The 21,570-nt window shown below is 51.8% G+C and overlaps 1 protein-coding gene across 1 annotated transcript in view; it reads left to right on the forward strand.

The window, feature by feature from the left end:
• The first annotated feature begins 2,831 nt into the window (after window positions 1-2,831).
• PTPN5 (protein tyrosine phosphatase non-receptor type 5) overlaps window positions 2,832-21,570 on the forward strand; it is a 37,037-nt gene continuing 18,298 nt past the window's right edge. Inside the window, exons 1-2 of the mRNA XM_045892653.1 lie at window positions 2,832-2,851; window positions 8,748-8,824. Coding sequence (XP_045748609.1) covers window positions 2,832-2,851; window positions 8,748-8,824 — 97 coding nt within the window. The remainder of the gene's footprint in view (window positions 2,852-8,747; window positions 8,825-21,570) is intronic.

Below are 21,570 nucleotides of genomic sequence, written 5' to 3' on the forward strand. Positions count from 1 at the left end.
GCCAGGTGTCAGAGTGTAGGCATGGAAAACAGGAAGGTCCATGTCAGAAGCTGTACACTTCGTGGTTTAAATAAAGCCTGAGTTGAAAGCCTGGTTCTGCCACTTACCAACTCTGTGACCTTGAACAATGACTCAGTCCCTCCAAGTCCCAATCTCTGCGTGTGTAGGAGGAGGATGATCACTGTGTTCAGTTGATAGGGTTATAGTGAGAGATGAATGATGGAGAACATGCCCAGCAGTTGGCATGGTCTCCAGCACACAGGCAGCACTCAATCCAAGGGGGCTGCGGGAATTCTAGACCCCAGGTTTGTGTACAGGTGCCCCAAGGGAATTGGGGTTACAGGCATCAATAGATCATTTCTGAACAGAGAGGTAAGAAAGGAAGAGGGAGTACCCAGTTCTTCCCAAGGGAGTCAGGGACGGTTCTGCCGAAGAGGTGACATTTGAATAGGATCTGAAAAGGGTTTTCGAGAGTTTTCCAAGCTGGGAAGGGGAAAGGGGAGCTTTTCCAGCGAAGGGAAAGTATATTCCAAGGTATTCTCGGTAGGAGTGGGCATCTAACCCAAGGGACATACCAGAATACCCTCACAAGAGGTGTGATCATACCTTCACGTTTGTGAGTGTTTTCTCCTCGTACACCAAACTCTGTACCTGGGTCTTGGGGGGCGTGTTGAGAGAGGGAGCAGAACGAGTGTTTTCAGAGTGTTGGAAAACAGGGTTGAACCAGATGACCTTTGAACTCTGAAATCCTGCTCTTCGATTGATCTTATGGGGGGCTAGCCAGACAAGTAGGACTGTCTGCCGCAGATCGTGAACATGGCCTCTGTCAGTAACTGGCTGGGGTGGGAGCCGCCCTACACACTTGAAGATCCAGCGGCCTCTGCCAGGCGGGCTCCGTGGACCAAAGCCTTGGTTCCCTGCCACTCCACCACCATCCGCCTCATGAAATCCACCTTGACCTCCCCGAAGTTGGGGCTTGACCTTAAGGAAAGGCCCTTAAAAGTCATTAAGTTCGATTCCCTTGATTTTAGTTGGCGCTGCTGAGACGCAGGTTAGAGGAAACGGCCGGCCCAAAGTCACAAGATGGCCTGGGACAAAAGTGCTGGGCTGCTGGGTCCTTGGCCTGGGGAGAGCACACAAAGCTAATGGCCGTACAGCAAGGAGGTCCTTCGGGGCCCTGGGCAGGAGGACAGGCACGCTTGAGTCCGCCTCTGGCTCCTTCACCAGTTTGCCCACTGTGTGAGCCTGGCAGAATCCCTTCGCCCCCAAGCCTTAGTTTCTTCATCTGTAAAATGGGATGCAGCCTAATAGACCTAAAACGAGGATTTTTTTTTTTTAAAAGAACAGATACAGCACAGCTGCTGTAGTCTGCTGATTCATTCATGCTCACTCTCTTCCTACCTTCAGAGCACTCTTTTCAACAAAGGTGGAAAGCCAGAAGAGAAGAGGGCTTAGGAGCATGGGCGGTGAGGGGCAGATCTGTCATTACAGGTGTGTGGCGTGGGGCAGGTCACTTCACGTCTCTGAATCTCCATCTTTTCATCTAGAAAACACAGGAAATGAAAGTATGTTCCTCCTAGGGCTATTTGAAGAATAAGGTCTGCCTCACCTTGGGAGGGAGGGGAGGGAGATGGAAAACAAGAAGGAAGAGTGTCACAAACGAGCATCTCCATCAGTGTCCCTGTCCCGCATCATGTTGCCTTTTCACCTTCCCCTCGTCACACTGAATTTCTTCCCATCTCTTGAACGTGCCCTGTTTTCTCTTAGCTTCAGGCCCGTTCACATGCCCTCCTTCTGCCTAGAACAGCCCACCCGCCCCTCTGTCATTCCGTAGCTGCTGAGCCCGGCTCCTCATTCATGGCACATCATAGATTTCCTTCCCGGGAACATTTCCTGAGGTCTCTGCCTCCTTAGGAACCTCAGCGGTGCCCCCACAGCACCCTGCACTTCTCCTTCAGACTGGCAGATCGTGTCACCGTTGCCTTTTGCTGGCCTGCATTCCCCCATTAGGCCGTGAACTAGAGTTCAGCCGTGGCCTGCACATAGGAGCTGTTTAGTAAACACTAGTTGAGCAAACGAATGTTCCAGTCCCTGGGTCTGACTCACATGGAAGATGGGAAACTTTGTGTTGCCTGAAGCCCTCTGCAGGCTGGGCCTCTCCAGCATCTTTCCACCTTCCCTTCCATTGGGTCTCGGCCACATCCACACCCCAGTCTCCCACCAACAGAGCAGGATGGAGAAGTCATCATTTATCTGGGCACATCCCAAGCAGAGAACACTCAGACCCTGTGTCTGGGATCCAGAACACTCCAAGTTTGCAGTCTGCTCAGACGTGGGGACATGGCTGGACAGTGGACAGCTGGGCAGGGAGGGTAGGCAGCTTGGCAAGGTGGAAATAGCTGTGAACTAAGCATTGGGAGCTTGGGGCTCAGAGCCTGTCTGCTCCCCAACTTTGCTGCACACATCAGTCTGAGTTCTCTGGTAACCAGCAACAGAAACAGACTCTGAGTCATTTAGGCAGAAAGGTATAACACAGAGTAACAGGGAATAGACCTGTGGTCTTGGGCCTTCCCTGTGGCAACAGACAAGTTGGGCACCCAGAGAAGAGAGAGTTGACTCCCAAAGGAAATTTGGATTTTGTTAACTGCCTGAAAACCGCTGTCCGTGCTGTGTGACGTGAGGCAAGGCCCACCTGACCTCTCTTGCCTGAGTCTCCCATCTGCGTGTTCTAAAGCTGGCCTCTCTCCATTCACATCTCCAGTGTGCTTTTTGCTGAGAAGCTTCCTGCCCTGGCCCCCGATGGCGCCTTTCCCCATCCGGACACCTTGGGAATGAATTATGAGGGAGCCAGGTGAGTAGTGTGTGTGGGCTTCCCTCCCGCTCACCCCACTGAGGAGGCCAAGCCCTCTCCATGTGCATGCGCAGGGACACATGACTCATTTGCATGAGGTAGTCAGCCTCATCCTTTGTCTTCCATGAAACCAGCATGTCCTTGGCCCCTGCATGCTGAATACGCTGCTGAAAGTTGAGCCGGCATTATGGGCCTCTTTCTGGTCGTGGTCTGGCATCTTCCCTAGGTTGGGAAGCTCCTAGCTAGAGTCTGTCCTCCCAGAGACCCCCAGAGCCACTAACTCTAAGACCCTGCCACTGTCTTCCACTTGAACTCTACCGTGTATCAGCAAGCTCGGGTCTTGAACACCTGGGATGCAGAGGTGGCTGAGGGGGCGGGGATGCTCTCAAGTGACTGGAAACCTGATAGGGGAGGCAGGTGCATAAACAGCTAACTATAGCAGCAGAACAAAGTAAGAGACCGAAGTAGTGAGCCAGGAGTGTGTGGGGAGCCCCGGGATGGGAGAGTTTGATTCTCCCCAGGAGATCAGGGAGTGCTCCACGGAAGAGGAAATGTTGAGGATGAGTAAGATTTGGCAGGAGGGAGAAAGGAAATTTCAGGCTGAGGTAGCAGCGTGAACAAAGGCCTAGAAGTAGGAGTATATGGGTTTGATTCAGGGAATAGTGATGTCTGGTGGGATCAGAGCTCTGGGAGGGTGGTGGGCGCTCCATGGTGACAGTGAGGGGTGTCTCAGTGGCCCCAGAACCCCAGGAGCATGAAGCCCGAGGTAGAGGGCATGTCTGCCTGGGGTTGGGTCAGGAGGTTGCTGGGGGTTCAGGCTCCCACCCAGAGTAAGGCTTCAGTATCCTAGTTCCTCCTAGCCCCTCACCTACCCAGGAAGAGGGTACAGGCTCCTCAGCCTCCCTCCCCAAAGCTGTCAGCTATTTCTCTACACTAGTCCTGGGCAAAACTGGCATTGCCTCCTAACATCACCCACCTGTCCTCCTTCCCACCCCCCAGAGAGCGGTGAGGTGCTCCCAGCCCATCCCAGACAGGCCTCTGCTAGAATGCTGATTCACCCAGCCCACAGCAGGTACCTGTCCTGTGTCTCCTCCACTCGCCATGAGTTCTGGGAAGGTGAGGCAGGCTGGTCCAGGTCTAGTGTCCAGCAGCCAGCAATGCGGGGGTCCCCATTGCCTTCACACCTGTGCACGCGTGCGCACACACACACACACACGTGGACAAGTGATAGTGATGCCATTCAGGCTGCCAGGGGTCTGACCATCTTATCTGATAGATGAGGCTTCAGGGGCCCAGGGTGAGAGAAGAGTACCCAGGCATCAGCAGGTTGGGAGCAGAGTTTAAAGGAGAGGTTTGGTTGGTGCAACACTGTTCATAATCGCCAGAAGGTGGAAGCAACCCAGATGTCCGTGGCTTGATGAATGGCTAAATAAAATGTAGTATATCCACACAGCCGAGTGTTGTTCAGCCATAAAAAGGAACAGAGCACTGCTCTGTGCTCCAGCCTGGATGAGCCTAGAAAACACTGTGCTAAGTGAAAGAAGCCAGACACAAAAGACCACATAATGTATGATTCCATTTATATGAAATAGCTAGAACAGGCGAATCCATGGGGACAGGAAGCAGATTAATGATTGCCAGAGGTGGGGGGGGGAGAATGAGGGGAGGGGAGTTCCCTCATGGGTCCGAGGTTTCCTTTCGGGTGATGAAAGTGCTCTGGGTCCCGAGAGTGGTGGCCGTTGTGCAACATGGTGAATGTGTTAAATGCCACGAGATTGTACACTCTCAAAACGGTTAAAGTAGTGAATTTTTCTCTTAGGTGAATTTTACCACAATTTAGAAAAAGGAGTGGTTTGGGACCAGATCAAATGCCACTGGCCAGGTCTAATGTCCATTCCTCAGACACATGCTCCTGGCCCCCCATCCATTATAGACCTCCCCCGCCCAGGCCAAGGGTGGGGGCACCTGTGACATCTCAGTTCAAGGCCAGCCCCATGGTCAAGTGGAAGAAAGCTGCCCCGCTGAAAAGCCAGGATTCCTGGCAGTGAGGCCTTGCTGACGTGCCTCTGACTGAGGCCTAGTCCCCATCGCTTCCCATCCCGCTGACCAGCCTGCCCCCTCCAGTTGGTGCCAAATACATCTCAGACATCTACATTGCTCTTGCTGTCTGCACCGTGACGGAGGTTCTTTCCCCTGTGACCCGTCATCCGTCTAGAAACATGTTTAAGAACCAGCTCTTATCTTCCCCTTGCAGAAGATTCCCCCCCCCCGCCCCCTCACCACAATCTGAGCTGAGCTCCCCAAGGCATCGCGTGAAGACGTCGATTGAAGCAGGTGTGGGAGCAGTCGTGTTTGTGTGTCTTCCCGAAATGACTGGGAGCTGTGCAGGGAGGGGCCTGGTGGTTCCTCATTGTATTCCTAGGACAGCTCCGTGCCTTGCTCACAGGCGGTGCTCAGCAAACGCTTGTTGAATGAGGCAGTGGCTTTGGGAAGGTTCTGTCCCCGCCCAGATATTCTCCATCAGTGAGGGAGGGACAGGCTGGGTGATCTCCAAGTCCTTTTATCTCTGGGGTTCTCTGGTTCTAAGAGCATCGGGGTGGGGGGGGCGAGGGGACCAGCCCAGCAGGTTGCTGGGTTTTCTGCTCCTGTTGCCCAGCTCCTAGAAATCGAGGAGAAAGAAGGAGCCTGCAGTAACCCACTGCAAGCAGCTATTTCTGCTCTTGGCGGCGAGGAGAGAGGGCAGGGTCCAGAGACTGGGCTTCTCCATCCAGCCTGAATGGACCATCTCTTCTCTTCGGAAATCTAATTAAAACCCTCCCCTGAACAGCCTAGCCATGCAGGTTTTGGCTCAGGTTGCCCAGAGTCCTTCAACTACAAGGCCAAGCAGCGAACTCTTGCTCCATTTTCCTCTACAGATGAGAGGTGCTACTCTTTCTGCTTTTCTGATTATGAAATTAGTCATTTTCTAGGAAGCTTATTTATAGAGTCCGCTGCACACATGCAGCGCTGAGCTATTCTGAACACGGCTTAGGGCCTGGGAGGCTTAAGGTGTGAAAGCAGCTGTGAGTCACACATGGGTCCCCTTCCAGAGGTATCTGGATACCTTGGTTACCTTTCTGCACCCAGCCAGGAGCCAGCCCTCATGGGCTGCCCTCCAGCTAGGGTGCTCTTTACAGTAGAGAGGAAAAGCTCAGCATCCCAATCCCCATGGCTACCAGCTCAACAGAGTACCTGGAGCAGGTCCGATCTCCATTCTGTGCCCCTTTTTCCTCCTCTCCTAATTGAGGGGCGTTCCGGATGTGTGATTCTGTGCCTGCTCTGGACAACAGCTGTGGAGGAGGGTTCCAGGTGGCTTCACAAAGACCTGCCCGTGAGGCAGCTCAGATGGTGGCCATGTTTGAGGTTCCTGATGTTTCTTTCAAGAAGGTCAGGGCCACATTCACGGATTCAACGAGTATTTACTTATTTATTTATTTATTGAACACCTACTATGAACCAGGCACTATGCAAGGCTTTGAAGATACAATGGTGAATAAAACAGAAATGGAGCTTGTAGTCTAATGTTGATCAAACAATGGCATATACGAAAATGAAATTTCAAACTGTGTCGAGTGTGTGAGTAAAAAGTAGTAGGAAGTAGAGCTGGAGGGGCTCTCTAGGCAGAGAGAAAAGCATGTGCAGAGGCACTGTGGAGAAAAGAACCTGTCCAGTGTAGCTAGAGTGCTGAGTGCAAAGGGAAAGGGGTATGAAATAAGGTCGGAGGGATATACTGGGTGAGATCATGCAAGACCTAGTAAAGCATGTTAAAGCATTTCTGTCTTTGTTCTAAGTGCAATAGGATGCCACTTAAAGTATCTTAAAGTATTTTTTTAAGAAGGTTATATGATAAATGTTGAATTTTGAAATAGTCCTCTCTAGCTCAGGCCTGCCCCATCCAGTTGTGCAGGTTATAAACTGCACAACCTATGAAGCCATATGTGTTGGAACCAGATGGAGAATGTTTTAGGGGCAGCCTGAGTGAATGCCAGAGACCAATTAAAAGACTGCCAAAGTAATCTAGGCAAGAGAGGCTGGCGTGGACCAAGATGTAGGTGGCGGAGAGGGAGAAAAGTGGAGGGATTCGGGAGACATTTAAAGGGCCTTGAAGATAGCAGCCTTCTCTCTGCAGGAGAGCTAGGCTCCAAGGTTTGGGATTCTCAGAGCCCCTGCCAGTTGGAGTGAGGAAAAGATAAAATAATGCAATGCCAGCTTAGAGCAGAAGATATCAGAATGAAAAGGGTCACCCTTAACTCCGCCTGTCTATCCTTAACTGTTTCAGGTCTGCAGCTGGGCCTAACACGGGCCTCGGGACCAGTCTGAGAGGTAGGATGGCAGAAATAGTGGGCAGAGAGGTAGTTGACCTCTTGAAGTTCGTGGAAGTATTATGCTGGCAGTGCTGTATTCAGGTTTCTTTCAGCTGCTAATTTCAGAAATCAGATTCCACTGGCTTAAGCTAAAATGTTGGAATTTATTGGAAGGATCCTGGAGCATCTCATGGCTTTGATAGACAGACTCAAGACTCAGGATGGGCAGGAATGAAGCAGACCCAAGGCCCATAGCAGCAGATGTTTTTGGACCTTCTCTCCAGGACACTGTGGCTACCATGATTTAGAGCCAGCAACCGCAGACTGCAGGCCCTCCAGGATGCATTTGAAAAGTGCAGGGGAGAGGATCCGCTTGCCTCAGCCTGGTTGGTGTGTCTAGCCCTTGATCGGTCAGCTACTGCCAGGGGTCAGAACATGAAGGGCAGGCAGAGTCGCTGGAACCCATATTTGCATATCAGGCCATTTCCAGAGTAGGGGAACCCCTGTGAGCTGCACAGTTGCCCCCAGGGTGTGTCTACTCTGCTGACACTTCATGGGGTCTAGCTGATCTCCTGCAACCTTCTTCCAGCTTACAGGGTAAAGGAGAAAAGCTGGACTCCCGTACAGTCCAGGAAAGTGCCCTTATTGGCTAGAGAGGGGGTTTTCTTTCTTTTTTTTTTTTTTTAAAGATTTTATTTATTTATTTGACAGAGAGAGACAGCGAGAGAGGGAACACAAGCAGGGGGAGTGGGAGAGGGAGAAGCAGACTTCCCGCTGAGCAGGGAGCCTGATGCGGGGCTCGATCCCAGGACTCTGGGACCATGACCTGAGCCGAAGGCAGACGCTTAACGACTGAGCCACCCAGGTGCCCCGAGAGGGGGTTTTCTGATGCCAGAAAGAAATAGAACATTTAGAATACACCAAAAATACATATACCTACATTTTCTAACTCTTTCTGGAGGAGAGTTTTGCATGCCACTTTCCACTGCCTGAGGCACAAGGTGCTTGCAGGCCTTGAGGAGCTGGGCATAGACGGTGTGTGACCCAGACCTCTCTTTGCTCACCTGTGATTCAAACCTACAGGAACTAGGAGGCAGAACAATAAACACAACAGTGAGCCTGGAGTCCTAGACTGTAATTTCATACCCAGCTCCACCCTAATGAGCTGTGTGACCTTGGGCAAGTTACTTAACTCCTCTGAGCCTGTTGATCAATCCCTAATTGGGGGGTCACGATGAAGACTTAGTGTGATGAAGTTTGTAAGTGCTTTGCACACAGTAAGCCCTCCCTCCGTGGCAGAGGGGATGGGGGTGACGACGGTTGTAGGGCATTTGCTGCTCATTATTGCACAGTGAAAACGCCTGCAGAATTCTGCTCCCGCCTCTGCAGCTTGACCCTTCTGCAGGTTGGTCCTCCTCCTCGCCCCCTCCCCCACCACGGGGTAGGGTTATTCAAAGGGACACAGTTCGAGCAAGAAGCCTTTTTATCCTTGTTCAGGGTTCTGCCTTGATCCCAGCTGCACGGCGTCATCTGGCATTTTTCATCCGCTGCAGGAGTGCGAGAGAGAAGCACGCGGCCGATGACTCCGAGGGAGGGGCCCTGGACATGTGCTGCAGTGACAGGCTGCCGGGTGAGTCTGCCCGGCACCCAGGGGCCCCAGAGTTTCCTGGGCACGGAGAGCACCCCGGATGGCCCGCGCTGGAGTCGAGCCCGCTTAGCTGTGAACTTGCTCCGGGGGGGCTGACTCAGCTGCTCACAAGTCTTCATTTAAATGAGGATTTGTTTTTCTAATCCCCGATGTCTCTCTGACCTGTTGTCATTTGAAGCTGCTCTGGGCTCCCACGGAGGGAAGAGCGGGCAGCTGGGGGTGTGCCGGGAGGGTGGAGAGAGGGGTGAGGAGCTGGGGAGTCCAGGGCTGCTGGGGCCCTGACCGCTGATCAGCAGTGTGTTGGGCAAGACTTCAAGAGGTAAGGCGAGGGGACATGGACAGCCCGGATGTGGCATGAGCCGAGGGTGGGTGGGCGATGGGGAGAAAGTACCTGCCAGCCCTGTTGAGAGCCTCGCCGTGAGGGTCCGTTTGTGCTGCTGGGGGCTGACGGGCCGCGCTCGCCGCCACCACAGAGACCTTACCGTGACACTCCTGCCCGTGGCCTGTGGGGTGGCAACGTGTCCCAGCTGTAGACCAAGTACCCAGCTCACGGAAGGAATAAAGGAAAGGAGGGTAGGAGACAATTGTAATACTCGTTTTCTTTTCATAAAACTTTTTTTCTTATAACAAATATCTACTGTAGAAATGATAGAAAATAAGACAAATGAAAAAAAAAATTGTCGTACTCCCGTAACACAATATTCGTTTTCATCTTTCTTTCCAATCCTTTTGGTTCAAAAACAGCCTTTTGAATGCTGACTTTGAAGTCCCAAACCTGTAGCTTGTCAGAAACCTCATGATTGGCAAGGAACCTTCGAGTGGCGTTTTCAGTGACACTCTTTAAGACAGACATTGAAAACAACTAGGTATGACTCTAAAGTGATGACTCCTTAAAATAAGTGGTTATTTTACTCCCACCATGAGCCAGTGCCCCAGCTACTGATGAAGCTTCTTCCTCAGGCCTGCAGGTAAGGTTTGAGCCCTTTGGTGCAGTTCACGCCATGTCCAGTAGGAGGTACCATTGCTCAAAAACATTTTGGAAGGCCTGTTGAGCTGGTCTAGGGTGGGTGTCATCTTTCAGGGGCCTTGTGGGGACCCGAAACAGCTAGCTTCAAGAACAGAATTTTCCAAAGGAATGTGAGAACTGTCTGTGAATATATGAAAGGCTGTCCTGTGGGGGGAGCAGCAGATTCGTTCTGTGTATCTTAAGAGGCTGGCATAAACCCGATACACAGAAATTAAAAAGAAGCCTGTTGGCACAAGGGATCCAGAAGTTTTTTTCTTTCTTTTTTTTTAAGATTTTATTTATTTATTTTGAGAGATATATATATATAGAGAGAGAGAGAAAGAGCATGAGTGGGGTGGGGCGGGGCAGACTCTGCGCTGAGCAGGGAGCCCGACATGGGGCTCGATCCCAGGACCCCGGGATCATGACCTGAGCCAAAGGCAGATGCTTAACTGACTGAGCCACACAGGTGCCCCCAGAACCTTCTTTCTGAATCTGAAAGTGGTCTACTCATAGAACTGGATAATTCAAGAGGAAGAAAATGAGTGTTCCATCGCTGGAGGCATTCAAATATTATCTGGATAGACAGTGGAGAGAGGAAATTTCCACAATGGGTGGGAAGTCGAGATGACATCAAAAGTCCCTTTCAACTATTAAACGTTCCGTGATTCAGATATGAGTCATAGAATTCAGAGATGATTCTACGACCGGGGCTGGCCCAGTGGCCAGAAAAAACCCACGGAAAATAGGACGTGATGTATAGGGGTCCAGAGAGTAGCATGGTGTGAAGGAAAGAGGACCGGCTTTGGCATTTGGGTCTGGCTCGTAGGCTCTGTGTTTATGGACAGGTCACTTACCCCTGCTGGGCCTCTGGTCCTCATCTGTAAATGGGAACAACGGCAATATGAGTATTTATCCTCACAAGGATTAAAAATATATAATTACATAGGCATTCATTCCACAAATACTCTTTGAGCGCCTACTATGTGTCAGGTATTATGCTAGGTGCTAGGAATCTAGTGGTAGATAAAACAGACATAGCCCCTGCCCTGCTTTGAGCTGCTTCTGGAAAATGGGGTGAAACCACAGGAGAGAGACTATAGTAATAAGAATAATATATGACATTTCAACCGTCCCCGAAAGCCAGCAACCAGCTTAGAATGGAAGAGGAGTATCGGTCCTCTGCAATGGAACTGGTACGTTGCCCTTCCCTGTGCCAGGCACTGTTCTGAATACTCTCGCATGTACATCTCACGGAATCCTGTCTCCTGCCCTAAGAAGTTGGTATCGTTTCCTGTCCCCATCTTCTAGATGAGAGGACCGAGGCCCAGGGAAGTGAAGGAGTCCGTCCAGGGTCACTTTGCTAGTGTTTGGTAGAGTGAGGATTCAGTTCAGGCCGTCCCTTTCCAGAGCCCATGCTCCTGGTCACCTCCCCATTCTGCCTCCACTGTCACCATGGAGCCACCATCAGTTTCTGGCACTGTGTGTACTGAGGCAAGAAGAGCTAAGGTGTGTCTGTCCCCGGGGAGGAGTCTGGAGGAGATGGGCCATGTCACCATGCCTGTCCCCATCTGGGTCCTTCCTGCCAGGGGCTAGGCCAGCTATACGCCCCTCTAGACTCCCCGGATGCCATCGTCATGTGATCTTGTAATCATGTTTTGCCTGTTTCCTCCACGGGACCGTGACTTCTTTGAAGGCAAGTGCCTATTTCGTCCTCCACGTCCAGTCTTCATTCACTGGATGACTGTTCATTGAGTGAATCCCTGGGCAGGACACTCCTGTAAGCACTGAACCTTGTAAGATTCAGCAGTGAACCGAACTGAGAAAATGTCCACTCTCACAGGGCAGTGTTGTGCGCTGATAAAGAGCAGGAACTCTGGACCTGGGCTTGGTTCCACCATCTACTCCGGAGGTGATCATGCGCAAGCGACTTAATCTTTCTGTGCCTCCCAGTTACAAGATATAAGCATGAATACTACTTACAACCAAGTAGAGTTGTTGGAGAAGCACATGAATTAATGGAAAGCTCAGAACAGTACCTGGCACATAGGTAGTTTGATCTATAGGCATTTGCTATGTAGAGAAAGAGAGACAAGGAATAAAATAAATAAGGAAAATATTTAGGATGGTGATAGTAGTATGTGCTGGGGAGGAAATTAAAACCAAGAAGGAGGGATGAGAAAGGATGGGGTGGTGGGGGGGTAGCATTGTAAATAGGGCGGTCCTGGAAGCTGGTTAGGAGCACGCTTCCATAAATGCTCATCAGCCAGAACCACCGATCTGAGCAGCAACTTGGACATGAAACGGGGTATAAAGGCCGAGAGAATCGGGGAGCCGGGCCTTTAAAATGAACCCAAGAGCACTGCAAGCAATTGCATAAGGATGGTGTAAAACTACAGCCATCAAGAAATTTCTCCCCCTCCCCCGAGCTGTCTTCCCGCTGGGCGAGATGAGGTGGAGTGAGGGCTAGCCTTGCCTGAGTGACTCACACCTTCCCACAAGCACCGCGTCGCCGCGGTCACCTGGACCTGAACCAGCACCAAGCAGGTCACGTAGACCTCCCAGCTTGAGATTTCTGGGTGAAAACCTCCTCCGGCATCGCCAACGCCCCCGGGCAGCTGGGAGGCACGCTCGCTCACATCCCGCTCACATCCCCGGCGCGCTGCTCTTCTGTGCTCACATGCCCGTCTCCGTCCTCACTTGTCCCAGCCCCGTGCGCATGTATGCACATGCACAGACCCACACACAGCTACCCAGGCACACGCCCCGTCTCGCTCTGCTTCATGAAGCCCCATGGGCGCACACCCACTTGAAGCTCATGCACCTGCGCACCTCCTTCCCCCTGTGCACTGGGGATCTCTTTGCTCCACGGTGCCATCATCCAGGCTGATCTGCCTGCTCTGTCATTCCTGCTTCAGGTCTCTCTCTCTTCCGCAGCCAGGCCCCTTCTCACGTACACGTGCAGACCAGCGGGCACACTCCTTCGCTCCCATTCTCTACCCTTTCTGCAGGCCCTCAGCTGCACGTAGTCTCGGTGCATCCCACTCTGTGCACACACAAACATACATTTTCCTTCTCCCTCATGCACACGCTCTCTTACACGGGGTCACTCTCCTTTTCTTCTCTTTCACTCCCCAGTGCTTGCTCATTTACTTGCTCACAGTCACCCAAATACATTTATACATTCAAACTCACACCCCCCGCCTCTGTGTGTAGGTGTTCATATTTGCAAGAAACCAGGCAACCCTGCTGATGCTGGGGCCTCCGCTCCTTCCCCAGCCAGGACCACTACAGGCCCAGCCTCGAACCCGTGGCTTCCTTTGGGGTACAGGTCAGAGGAAGGAGGTAGACAAGACCATAGGAGGTGCTGGTGATGGCATGACATCACCAAGTGTCACTCACACTGTCTCCAGCGGGCAGGCTCAGGGGCTGGCCTGCTCCTAACATTTGCAGGGACCAAGGCCAGCCTGCAAATGAGGCCCCTGGTGGCGCACCACCCTCTGCTGAGTCCTGCACTGGGAGGGCCCTTGTGTACATGCATGTGGGCACGTCAGTCTGTGGGTCCACACGTGCTCCACATCCCACCCCAATTGCTGCTCCTTGGCCACCCCTCAAATCTAAAGGTACCCAAGCAGGAGGCCACATCCACCCTCAGAAAGGCACCCATGCAGGCAGGCTCCAGGACATTTGGGCAGGGAGCTCTGGAGTCCTAGCAGCCAGAGCGTGGCCTGGAAAGGAGAGCGTAGGCACACCTCCTAGCCCTGTGGAACTCCTTGCCCTCCAGGGAGTGGCGTGGCCAGAGGAGAACGAGCTCGGTCCGGGTGTAAGGACAACTCTGGTCTTGGAAACAAGGTGCTCCCATAGCATCCTACAGCGAGAAGCTGGCTGGAGCCATGGGAGTCACCGCCACCCTGAGATGTAAGGGTATCATGATTAGCTGGCTCTATGCAAGGTTGTGAGTAGCTCCTGAAGGCCTGAGTAGGCCATTGCCCATTTGGTAGGAGCCGCTGGTGTCCTGGTGACTCTCCTACTCACTCCCACTTATGTCCCAGTGCCTTCAAGGCTACGCTCTGCCCAGCCCTAGGTTCTAAATCATCATGGATATCAGGCTCACCCTCTTTTCAGGGGGACAAGGTCTAGGTCTCAACAAGAGACCATTGATCATCCTGGGTGGCCTTTTATAAAGGGGATGCCATTTTTAAAAAGATTTTATTTATTTATTTGTCAGAAAGAGAGAGCATGTGCACACAAGCAGGGGGAGTGGCAGGCAGAGAGAGATGCAGGCTCCCCATGGAGCAGGGAGCCCGATCCGGGGCTCGATCCCAGGACCCTGGGATCATGACCCGAGCCGAAGGCAGACGCTTAACCAACTGAGCCACCCAGGCATCCCAAGGGGATGCATTACTGAGGAAATCCTAATCCCGCGGCAACTAACCCTGGCCATGACAGAGGGTCACATCTCAGCTTTCCGGGCTGTCCCTTCATGACACAGACAAGATCTTGGGCCAGAAGCCAGCAAGGACCAATTGCAAAGTCCTTTTATCAATTTGACGAACTTTTATTGAACATCCACTCTGTGCCCACGCCTGGGCCAGGCTGTGGTGACACAGTGAAGAGTAGACCCTGGTTCTTGCTCTCAGGGAGGCCAGAACACCATGGAAGGGTATACCCCTAATGCAGCCTTATCTTGGGGGGGGTCAGGGAAGGCTTCCTGGAAGAAATGGCCTTTCAACTGTGACCTGAAGGATGAATAGGGCTCTGGCTCATGTCTTTAGGAACCAGCTATCAAAGCATTTTAACGAATAGGTTAACATCCTAATGGGCTTTGTCCCCCGTCTACTAACCCTCGTTCTCACAAAGACTCTGGTCAGGGTCTGGCACCTAGACTTGTCAGGGAGCAAGTGCAGGAGCCCAGAGAGACAAACAAAGAAGACAGGCCTATAGTTGTACTGCTGAGGGGTCACTTGTCCCTGTCGACACTCAGCAGCTTAAGTTCTGTTGACTTTCTTTCTTTGTATCATTGGAGTTCTGTTTTCATTCAAAACTTTTAATGCATTTAGGAAGGTTTATTGTGGCTAGCAGTACAGTCAGTTGTCTTTGTCTTGAGTCTTCAGAGTAGAAATTAAAGAAAAACAAAACACCATTTGGTTGTGTTAAGAACCCTAATTGGAGAGCATTCTGTAATGATACCATTGTATTGAGAAGTACCCACCCAGGTATCCACTGATCAGTGATGGTAGAGGTTAACTATTCTCAGATACTAGGGCAGATATGGAGGGATGAACCCATCTAGCTGAGTCTTGGGATGCTGTGAGGAGGCAGACAGATATGGGTTCAAATCCCCCCTCTGCCACTGATCAGCAGCATGACCTCGGGTAACTTATCTGACTGCTTTGAGTTCCACATTCTTCACTCTAAAATGAGGTGGTACCATGATAAGATCTTTACAGAGATTTTGTGAGGATTAAATGAGTTGATGCATGCTCAGTGCTTCTTCTACAATGCTCTGTAAGTGCTAGCTAGTAATGAGGGTGAGGATTGTTCCAGGATGTGGACTGTGAATAGAAAATCCTTCAAATATTCCCAAGGGCCCAGGCATCAAGTTGCAGTCCAGTCCTTCAGCAGTGGAGTGGATGGTATAGCTTTCTGGATGTTTCTTGTCTGCCCACCACAGGCCTGGCACCTCACAGAACCAGCACAGACACAGGCAAGAGTGTTGTCTACGTGCTGAGTCAGGCGGGGAAGCGGGCCAGGGTTGCAGGGGAAGACAGTCACCCATTTTCCTTCACCAGTGTAGAAATGGTTCTGATATTCCAGGGAGTTACCTGGAGGTGTGATATGACCAGAGAGTCTTCACATTGGGAAGAAAGGCCATCTGCCTCCACACAGGTTGATGCTAAAGGTCTTTCAGACAAATGGACATCTGTGGTATCCCTGAGATATGCAATGACAGATGCTGTCCCCTTTCACCTTGCCTGGCCCAGGGACCCTCCAAAAAAAATCTCATTTTGGGGCTCCAGGGTGGCTCAGTCGGTTAAGCATCCGACTCTTGATTTCGGCTCAGGTCATGATTTCAGGATCATGGGATCGAGCCCCACATTGAGCTCCCCGCTCAGCATGGTGTCTGCTTGATCTTCTCTCTCCTCTGCCTCTGTCCCTCCGCATCCCTGCTCTCGCTTCCTCCCTCTCTCTCTCTCAAAATAAATAAATGAATAAATTTTTAAAAAAGAATATTTGAGCCATTAAAAAAAAAATCTCATCTTTCCATTTGAGCTCATTTCTTCCTTTCAAGTCCCAACCACTTCTTTTGGTTAATCTATTTGCTACCTAACAAACGGTCTTAAAACTTAGTGAGTTAAAACAACAACCTTTGATTTGCTCATGATTCAGAGGGTCCTGCAGGTCTCAGCTGGGTGATTCTTCTGTTCATGTGGCTTCCACTGAGGTCACTCACTTAGCTGTATTCACCTGGTGCTGGGCTGGGATAGAAGGCCCAAGAAAGCTTTTCTTACATGGGTGACCCGTCAGTGTGAATATCAGCAGTTGGTGGGGGGCATCATTAGGGCACCTTGGAGGCTGTCTGCCATGCTGCTGAGAAGTTGAACCCTTGAAATCCAAAGAGACATATTCTAAGGATACGTCTATATACAGAATGATTTATGAGGGGAAAAAAATCCACCCACAAAGAAAGAAAAAATACCAGAAAATATGTCAAAAGGAAACCAGTGTCTTTCTCAGCGTGGTAGGATTATGGATGACTTGAGTTTCCTTTATGCCTTTATGAGGGTTTTTTCCCCTCATATTTTCCAAAATCATTTAAAAAATGATTAGCCACCCCAAAATATTCATCAATCCTTGCCAGGCAAGAGTGGTAGTTGGGGGTAGTAGGGGCCTTGTGGGGTGAGTCACGTTCCTCCAGGTTGGGTGGCTCAGGCTGGCAGGCCCAGAATCTCAGGCTGACCCAACCCCCGGGATCTTAATGGGGGTTAGTTAACCCTGTGGGGGCATCTGTGGAGACAGTCACCAAGCCCTGGAATCCACCCCCCAGCCCCCCCGGAGAAAGCCAACACAATGACTCAAATGTCATGTTGGTGAAGTTGCTCAGAAAAGAGGAGACTCGGGGGTCTCCTTGGCAGTTGGCTCTGCTTCAGCCAAGTCCATGAGCGTTTCCCCCTACAGGGGGCGCCAATTCCCAAGCAGCCAGAGCCTGCCCTGGAGAGAGCGATGTCCCTCTCTCCAGCTCTCTCAGGTGTGGGACCCAGACAAAATAACAGGCCTTCCCTTGGTTGTTGTTCTTTCGCCATTTGGAGTTGACCCAACTTACAACTTGGTGGTTTTGTTTCCTGTTTCCTTGGGGGAGCCAGGGTAATGACCATTGTAGGTATTTGCTTGCATGGCCCCATTATCCTCAGTGGTCTACAAGAGGCCCCTCTCTGGTTCTGTTCACTTATTCATTCTCTTTTCTCTCCCACTGCCATATTGCTCCTCCCCATAGTTAATGTGTTCTAAGGTATTTAGTGTATGTGTTTGTGTCTGTGTGCTCTTGCAGAAGGGGTGTGAGATTTTGTGTGCTTGTACTTTTAATTTGTACTTTTAATCCCCCCACTTCTCCCACTGCCGCCACAGAGAGCATAGGCTTCCATGTCCCCTTAGGGACTGTGTGAGAATTCCTTGGAGCAGAACCACTGGTTTCCAGACTTCTGCTTCCCAGGCCAGTTCCAGCAGAGGATCTGGGAGAAGCTGGAACAGAGAGAACTAGGAGTAAGGTGGTGTGCGTGGAGGCTGGGGCGATAAGCAGGGGCCAACACATGCTGGGCCTTTATTATTGACCATGACAAGGAGTTTGGTCTTTATCCTAAGAACAAGGTGAGACCATTGAATTTAATTAAAGCAGGGGCTCAGGTTTGTTTTTTAAAGATACCTATCTTTAGCATCTTTAGCACCGGCAGGGCCCTTAGAGACCCCTGGTCACACTCTGAATTTACAGAAGGCCTCAGAGGCCCACAAGGCAGTGAGAGGCCCAGGGCCCCATCGCCTGGGAGAGGCAGAACTAGGACTGCCATTCCAGTCTCTTGATACTTTACCAACATCTTGAGCCTCCCTGGTTGCAGAGGGCCGACCGAGGATGGCGGCCTCTGAAGGCGTGGGATCTGTGGGCGCTGCTGTCCTGGGGAGTCTCGGGTCGCTCCTGCTCCCTTCCTACCACTGGACTTGCCTATACTTCTGAGGGCACTGACCAGGGCCCACCAAAAAACCCTAAGCCAGGACCCAGGCTTCTGCTGCCCTGGGGCCTTTGGCCTCAGCCCTTCAGATGCCCGCTGGCAGCCCCTGTGAAACTTGCCATGCTGGCATAATGAGCGAGAACTGAGTGGAGGCGTTAAAGACACATATGTCAGTCCTGGTTCTGCCTCTCACCCTTTGAACCTCAGTTTCCTCATCTGTGAAATGGGCGGGTGGACCAAATGCCTCTCAAGTCTGTCCTTTCCTCCCCATGCATTTGCGTTGGTCAAAGTCTCAGGCACTTAGGACCTCTCATACCCCGTTGCCCCAGGGCCTCTCTGTCTGTTGTTTTAGTTCTCAGCGTGGGCAGCTGGCGGGGGGGGGGCGCACCCTCAGAGTTTCATTGACCCTTTGCACCCTTGTACTTCTGGGCCTCCGCTCCGGAGAGGCACGAAGAACTAAGCCATTGTTTGCAGCAACAAAGCTGTTCGCAATTTCAGATAGAACCATTTTATTATATCCCATCCAAAGATTACTTGAGTTGTGTTTTGTTTTGAACGCTTGTTAGCATTCTGGATTTAATTAACTGGCAGAGACAACGCTGCTCCCTCTCCTCCCACCACCCTCAGCCCATGCCCACTCCATCCACTGACCCCGGTTGCCAGCCTACAGCCTCACAGCCTCTGCCCACGTGGAGTCAGGGCACCCATTGTCCTCCTGGGGGGCTCACCTGGCAGATGAAAGGGAAGTCCTTACTGCTGCCTCTCCCTCACTCTCCTCTCCCCTCCCCTCTTCCTCCTCCTCTCTGAATTGTGCTACTATTTATTGAGCGTTCACCATGTGTCGGGCACCAGACTAAGCGCCTTGCATGTCTTACCTTATGGTATCCTCAAAATCCAGCAGACAAGTCTTACCGTATCTGTGGTCCAGAGGAGAGAGTAAGTCACTTACCCAAGGTCACAGAAGTCAGGCCTCAAGCCGAAGTTTGTGTGACTCTTAAACTTTTGCCACAAAGCCTCTACAAAAAGCTACGTCCCTGGAAACAGAGCCACTTTGGGGAATAGGAAGAACTGCTGTTACAGCACACAAGAGTCAGGTCCTGGAGATACTTCCTGTTACTTCATTCGGCCTACTGAGAGCGTTCCCTCGTGGGTCCCATTCTCGCCCCCTGCCAGGCCCCCTTCCCTAGCACAGCTTCTCAGCTGTCTGCAGACAGCCTCCAGCACCCCCGGCCCACCCCACCCCCACCTCGCCCTCTCCAGACCGAGCATCGGACCCCTGAGTTCCCAGACTTCTCATCTTCATCCCGAGCCTTCTTTTCTCTGCCCACCCTGCCCTTAGCAGAGCCTCCCCACCCCCACCCTGCCCCCATGCTGTCCCCTCCATTCGGGGTCGCCCCTGTCCCCTCTGTTCTAGAATGGACTGAAGCTCTTTCCCAAGCTGACTCCCCCGATAGGCAGGAGAAGAAGCAATGGAGACCCAGCCAGGGGTGGGCAGCACAGGGTCTGGTTAGGAAGACAGATGCTGGAGCCCAGCTGCCCGGGTCTGAGGCCTGGCTCTGCCTTCCATGAGCTGTGATGGCCTTGGGCAAGTCACTGAACCTCCTGAACTCTTGTTTCCTGTCGGTGAAAGAGGACAGTCCCTTTACCTACCTCCTGTGGTGGTTGTAAGACCTGAACGCGAGGGTATTGGTAAAGCCGTCACGGGGATGCATGGCCCTGTGCCTCGTAGGCTGGTTAAGAGAATTGGCTTGGAGGAAGCCGAGCTTGTGGAGCCCCAGCCTCACACCCACAGGCTTGCACTCTGCGTCAGTCTGAGAACCAGGGTCCCTAGCTTGAAGCAAGTCACTGAGGAAAGTTCTGGAAAATTCTGCATCAGCCAGAAGGGAGCATAGTAGAGCTGCCCCCCACCTCTTTTGTGGTACGGATTGCTCACCTTGCTTGAGGTGAGCTCCCAGAACATCATAGATCATTTATCCCACGGGGTCTACGGTGCAGGTTCCCTCCTGCTGCATTGACCTGTGTGCTGAATGTCAGGGTTAAGGGCTTCTTTTCAGTATTCAAATTTTCCTGAGCACCTACTATGTTTGATGCATTCATTCTCTCTCAGTCTCGCGCTCTCTCCACTCTCTTCTCTCTTGCTCTCTCCACAAGGCAGCCCCAGGGCAGCTAGATGTTTTTACATGACTCCTGAAGGTTTCCAGAGCACACATCCAAAGAGAAGCAGCAGAAGCTACATGGACTTTTCTAACCTAGTCTCAAGGGTCAGACATCATCTTCTGCCACATTCCCATCTTTAAGGCAATCATCCAGCTGGGGAGGTGGGAGGGGAGCGGGACATTTGTTCTTCTATCCAGCGAGGACGGGAGGAATGTGGAGGAATTCACAGATGCATTTGAAAACCACTATAGGAATCTAGTTATACAGAGGTTAAGCAGCCCACTTAAGTCATGTAGCTGATAAATTGTGAGCACCCATGTCCTAGTCCAGAATCTTCTTTTGCCAAAGTCGGTTTCCTGTTCCCAAGCCATCCTGCCTGGGGAGTGCAGCAGTGAGCAAGACTGGGGTCTTACCCTCAGCCAGTTTACCATCCGAGAGCGCGGGCTCGCGGCCAGCCCGGTTCTTGCCATCGCACTGCCTCATTCTGTGGGTGTGCCGGCCTTCTTTCTCGCTGATCAGCAGGACTGATGAGGTGGGGGGCTGGTAGGCAGCCAGTGCCCACTTCTAGAACCCCACACCCACCATCAGTTTGCCTTTGCCCAGCAGGGCTAGATGTGTGTGTGTACACATGCATGCACGTGCGTACACGCCAGGGCTGTTCTCACGCCGAGGAGTCCTGCCGGTCAGCATTAGGATCAAGACACAAAACATCCCCAGAGCATAGAACAGGTGCTTGATGAATGTTTGTCAAATGAAAACATTATTTTGGTGAATCTTCTCACCTCCCAACGCATACCCTCTGATTCCTAGTTTGCCTGCTACATGCCTCCCAAAAGGTAGCAGAAAATGGAGGCCAGCGCTCTAGCCTCTCCCGGGGAGGCCAGAGTCCTGGCCCATCGAGGCCAGGCTGTCTCTTTCCCCGGGCATGGCTGAGGAGTGTGATAATTGTGGTGGCAGAAATGGCTGATTAGGCCTCTTCCTTCTAGACTCTTCCACCCCTTCTCCATTCCCTGGGGGCACCTACTTCCCTTGGTTCTACATTCAGGCCTTATCCAAGCAAAATTTCAGAATAGGCTTGATTGGCCTGCCCTGCCTTGTCCCCTGGTGGGTTTCCAGAACTTGCTGTGGAATAGCAGAAAGATCATGGACAGTGGAGGCCCACAGACCTGGGACCAAATCCTAGTTCTGCTGCTTCCTGGCTCTGTGACGCTGAGGAAGCCACTTTCCCCTCTCTGGGCCTGAGTTTCCCCCTCTCAAATTGGCAGACCAGACCAGATGCCCCTTGGGGCCTGTCAGGCTCTGACCGTCACTGGTTCTAAGGGTCTGGTCGGGACTGGGTGTGA

This window comes from Mirounga angustirostris, unplaced genomic scaffold, assembly GCF_029215605.1.
Source record: "Mirounga angustirostris isolate CCGP_5_RB_7025 unplaced genomic scaffold, mMirAng1.0.hap1 SCAF_13, whole genome shotgun sequence".
NCBI lineage: Eukaryota > Metazoa > Chordata > Mammalia > Carnivora > Phocidae > Mirounga > Mirounga angustirostris.